A 5,373-nucleotide genomic window follows, 5' to 3' on the forward strand; every position below is an offset into this window, starting at 1 on the left:
TTAGGTAAAGATGGTTCAGATGCAGAGTCCTGACTGCAGATGCACCTCTCAACATTCTAGTCAAGCTCACCTGGATGAGAGTAAAAATACTCCCAAAATATCCCCAAATAATGCCCTGGTCGCTGCCTGGACAAGCACGACAACCACGGCCTGCTCAGCCATCCCCAGCACACCAGCTGGCCTGGCAGCAGGCAGTTACTTGAAGAGAAACCTCCAAGAGAGACAGAAACCACACCTGCCGCTGAGGGTGCCAGGCACTGGAAACAGTTAAAAGGCAGGAGGGCATCAGGGAAAGCTGTTCTTCGTCAGACTTCGGCTTAAGGCCTCTGCTGGAGACCAGGCTCAGGCCAGACTGCTGGAGAGAAGCGCCAGCCCCGACAGACTGCTTGTCTGGCCTCGTGCGATCATTCCTTTATTTTAAAGTACCTCCTCATGGTCGGCCCAGAAGGTCGGTAGTTCGCCTCTGGAAGCGCAGAGGCTGCAGCAACTGCTCCGCTCAGCACAGGGCCTGGAATCAACCCACCTTCTGGCGGGATTTGGAGCCATCCCTGCTCGGGTCCAGGGATTTACCTGCAGCTTAAGTGAAGCCCCAGGACCAATATTCAGACACTGGAAAAGAACCATCTTGTCTGGAGTCAGACTTATTTAGGAACAGGCAGGGAGCTTTTAATTAGCTTTGAAGTTCAGACTAGCCTTAAGAAAAGAGTTACGCTTGCTCCTTCCCTCCTCGCTTTCCCAGTTGGAAAAAAAGAGACCAAGTCTCACAACTGGACCCTAATTAAGAGGCTCTCGCAGCAGGCAGGTTATGCATGGGAACACAACCGGGTGGTTTTCATTTATTGTCGAGAGTCACAACCAAACGAAGCGAGTGCTACGCGTGGGGGCCGGAGGGGTCGCTCACCGCTGAGCACGTCTGGGCTGATGTAGGCAGGGCTCCCGCGCTGGTCCTTCAGCAGGTCGTCTTCGCTCACCAGGTGCTTTCCGAGACAGAAGTTTGTTATGGTTATTCGATGAGTCCTGGGGAGAATCAAAAGGCATCGGTGAACGAGGGCCATCCCGCACGAGCCCAAGGGGGAGCACAGAGGGGGCGACACCGGACCCGAGCTGTGCCCGAGAGGCTCTTTGGGAAGGCTGAAGTGCTGGGAAGAGCTGAGCGGAGCTGCAAAATCGACCCATTCCGAAGAGGAGGGACTCCCCGCCCGGCGGCACAGCTCGCAAGACTTACAGCTACAGACCAAGCCTCCATCCAGCCCGAGCGGCACGGGGAAGCGCACACCTCATGTGGAAGTGCGCAGAATAAAGTTTAATCAACATTCTGAAGCCCTCCTAGACTTCAGGAAAGGCAAAAACTGCGGGTACCCCAACTTCCCCACAGTATTGCGAGGTCCAACTGACAAATTTTTCCAGGGAAAGCGAGCTCATGACGAAATTGCTACCACACTACTCAGTAAGTTGTGTGTTAAAATCCAAATTACAAGGACCAAACAGAAATCTTCTAGACAGTGTTTTCCTATATTCTTGAAAAGTATTACACAACTAGAGCCTGAGAGCATGAATTAAGTCAGTCAAAATAACCAAAAAATATTTCCAGCAAATCTAACAGACAAGTGAAATAAAACCAAGCGTGGGTTGGCAACGGAGAGTTGATTATTAAGAAAGACAGACTTGTGTTTAAGAAGTGTTAACTTCAACTGCCAGAAGACTTCCCTGGCTGAACAACAATCTGCAGGATTTGTTAACGATTTAAAAGACTAAGTGTTCTAAAGGACACTAAAACATTCAGCATTGCTTGGTTTTATTTAGTCCCTGAAATTTGATCTAATCTGTAATAATCCAGCCACGGCACTGGCCAACTGGGAAGCTTGCAAGGCTTTGGCATCCGCATCTCGCGATGGACAATGCCTGAGGAACCTTCCCTGGCCCAGGGCGTACCGTGTCCGCTTGGGGCTCCGCAGGGGCACTCGGCCACCGTCACCCCAGTCCCTAAAGGAGGACCCGGCTCTTTCCTGAGCACGGCTGCAACAGAACAAGTGTTTCCGATCAGCCGGTCCCTTCCACGGCGAGCTCTCCTTAGGCCTCGCCCGCCCCTCCCCATGACTTGCTGCTGTGGAGGCTCCCTTGCTGCTGTGGAGGCTCCAGCCTTTCCTCAGAGGTGACGGCCTCGCTAGTAAAAAGCGACGCGCACCACGTAACACTGCCAGCGAGTAGGTTCGGAGCTTCCAACACCTCCCCGCTCCCTGCCGGGGGGCGCCTGGCACAGCCCTGCCAGGGCGATGCTCCACTGGCTGTGCCCAGAAAACAAGGGAGGCTCTGGGTGGGTCCTTTAAAGCAGCAACCTCTGTCTGCTTCTTCCTAGCGAGAGGCAGAATCAAAGCAGCAGCCAGCAGAAGACAGATTTATCTTAAAGCAGCTTTACAGAGACAGCTCAAAACGATTTGCAAGGCGGCCCTGAGGAGCACTGGCTGCTGTGTGTGTGCGTGAACCAAGAAGTTGGATCTCAGTAGGTAAAAATCGGTTTTCAAATCCTATTAGGAAGGAGGAAAAAGCAAGCTGTGTCCACAGTGAAACTGCAAGCTCTGAACAGCGCCTGCAAGCCTGCAGACCTAAAGCCTTCCCATTTTTCACTCATTCCACATAAGACCAGACAGCGTGAAAATACAATGAATTCCACTCAAAGTTAGCGCAAAATATTTATCCAGTAACGTAATCTTGAAGGACAGCAGAGAATGTGAGCGGGAACTAGCTTGCCAACTAAACAACTACGCAACCCAAGAGAAGTAAGGAACTCCAAGGAGCCACCAAGCGAAGCCCAGGCTGCCACCAGTCCCGAGCTCTGTGCCAGCACCGTGCCCAGGGCACGCGGGACAGGGGGGCTGCAAACCGAGGCTTGCGTCGAACCAGCCAAAGGGAACAAGGAAGCTATTCCAAGCACAAATACAGACTAGACAGAAGAACTTTTGTTGAGATAAGTAAATATTTTACTGCTAGCGAAAACACAGCAGCACCACAGTCCGTTTTAACACTGCTGCGATTATAGTACAGGCTGCAGCGCTGGGAATTCCTTCAGCAGGCGGGAAAGAGAATTACGCGAATGGACCCACTTAGCACATTTTAACTATTTTTTTTCCCTTTAAATATATATGTAAAAGAAGTATTTCTCCTGCTGGTTTCTGAACTCCTCTAAAGCTTAGTTTTCAGAAGCCAGAATCCAAAAAGCACTGCCAGGGGGTCACTATGTTTGGTGGAACAACAAACTGTCTAGGCTGGGCTCGGATATTTTTTGGAGCTTAACTCGTGTAACTTTGAACCAGGTTTGCATTTTTTGCCCAGCCTGCATGCACTTCTCTCACCCTTCTCGCACGAGAACCCTCAACAAGTGCTGCCTTGGACTGCGTTTCTAACAGAAAGCTGCCTCAGGGAAGAAACACGAGACAACTGCCAGAACAGCAGCTCTCCAGACTTACCTTTTGTTTAGCACCATGTTTCCTAGTTTCAAGTCTCTGTGCACAATATTTTTCTGCAAAATACAGAACGGTATAACATGAGCAAAAGCATTCCCCTCAAAATATCTACGTCTCCCTGCTCTGCCAGGGAAGGACACGTGTCCCTTGTCACAGAGTGACAAGTCAAATGCCAGCAGAAACTATTTTTGTTACAATAACTTCCAGTTCATTGATCTCAATCTTGCAACGTGAGGTTCTGATCTCAGAAACCAATGCTTCCATTGTGATTTATTTCACTTCAGAAGGAAATAGCAGGAAGGGATAACGAAAATCTTACCTTATGTAATGCTTCTACCACTCGTACCACGTCATAAAATATCACTACTGTCTCCCGCTCACTGAGTCTCTTCTCTTTAATGACATAGTGCTGCAGATTGATCAGATCTGCCGTTTTGTCACTGAAATCGTGAGCACAGAGACAGTCTAACACGAGACAAATGCGCTTCTTCATTTTCCTGACCATTCTGTTGGCTTCCAGATCTTCTATAATTTCACAAGCTCGGTCCTGCAGGGAGGTAAACAAAGGAGCAATAGTTCAGGGAAGCTCTCTGGACACACGTACTCACATACAGAGCACTGGAGAATCAATAACTACGTGGTGATCCCAAAATAAGCAAATACTATCACAGTGCTCGATCTTTGCCCCAAGTTGGGATTTCACACAGAAGATACTACTTCAGGAAGCCAGAGAAGGCCGTTGCAGTTTGGCTACACGCATGTGTCATCACAGAGAGTTTAGACACACCTTCAGACAAAACCTAGAAAAACTCTGCCCTGGTACAGACTCTGAATACCAGGGATCCAACACATTAATAGTGAGAACAGAAGTCTTAAGACATACTTATCAGCTCTTCCCTAACATTAAACAGGACACAGCTGAGCTGGACGGTTGGCTTATTAAAGATACAGTACAGACAACCTCAAGTGAAAAGCCTCCTGACAAAATTTAACCAGCAAGGCAACGCCAACCCCCAGACCAGTAATTCCTACCAGCCCACCAGGTCCAGAAACAGCTCTGAAGGTGCTGCAGCACCGCAACTCACTCATAGGTGACAGTGACAGCAGGCTGGCTAGCTTAACTTGCTGAAACAGATTCTTGGCAAGTCATCCTAAACCAGGACAGAGACCCCAAAGCATAAATTCAGTTCTAAAGGGTGCTCTATGGGCACAAATTAATTTGCCAGTGAAGCAGCTATTTTCCTGTTTGAAGGGGACACTACCGAGTGTCCGTCTCACCTCCAAACGTCGTCACATTTCCCAAACCCCGCACTCTGTCACGCTGCGCTGAACTCTCACACACCCCTGCCACAAACAGGCTTATCTGAAGCAGCAGCGGTTAACCTCAGCGCCGCGCGGGCGACTCTTTGCACCAGAACAGGGTCAGCACGAACTGTACGTTAAACAAAAGCAGCTCAAGCCCACAGCAGTAACTGGCACCTGCCCAGCCCGGATGGTGACCCTGTACCTGGAAGAGCCCGTGATGATGAACCACTCCTTCCTGGTTGTGGAGCAGGGACAGGAGAGAATACTCTGTGTGCAGCAGCATCTTGCCCTGTCGTTCCTCCTGGGTTTCTATTCCTTTATCACCTCTTTCCTCTAAGGTGAGAATCTTCAGAAAAAGTAAAAAAAGACCTTTACAGACAACAGTAAAAGCCAAATGCCTCCCAAACCTCTCTCATTTTAGGTATCCACGTGTGGTTAACAGCTGATGTCACTGTTCTGATGTCTGCACGCTTGTCTGAGCTAACATCCGCGCAGAACACACAGCATCAGCTCCATCAACACAGAAAAGCTGCTTGGGTGGATTTCTGCAAATATCCCAGGTGACTGTTCCCAGCGGGTCTGTCCCGCTTCAGGCAGAGTGGAGTGG

At 49.7% G+C, this 5,373-nt stretch overlaps 1 protein-coding gene across 1 annotated transcript in view; it reads right to left on the minus strand.

Annotated features, from left to right (window-relative positions):
* The window catches only part of STK40 (serine/threonine kinase 40), a gene marked incomplete at its 5' end in the record, with an annotated part of 9,289 nt that extends 4,177 nt beyond the window's left edge, over positions 1-5,112 (minus strand). The window contains 4 exon segments of the mRNA XM_009865928.1: positions 902-1,017; positions 3,465-3,517; positions 3,781-4,008; positions 4,969-5,112. Of these exon segments, the coding sequence (XP_009864230.1) occupies positions 902-1,017; positions 3,465-3,517; positions 3,781-4,008; positions 4,969-5,112 (541 nt within the window).
* Between the last annotated feature and the right edge of the window lie 261 nt (positions 5,113-5,373).

The sequence above is a fragment of the Apaloderma vittatum genome, unplaced genomic scaffold, assembly GCF_000703405.1.
Source record: "Apaloderma vittatum isolate BGI_N311 unplaced genomic scaffold, ASM70340v1 scaffold25943, whole genome shotgun sequence".
Classification (NCBI taxonomy): Eukaryota; Metazoa; Chordata; class Aves; order Trogoniformes; family Trogonidae; genus Apaloderma; species Apaloderma vittatum.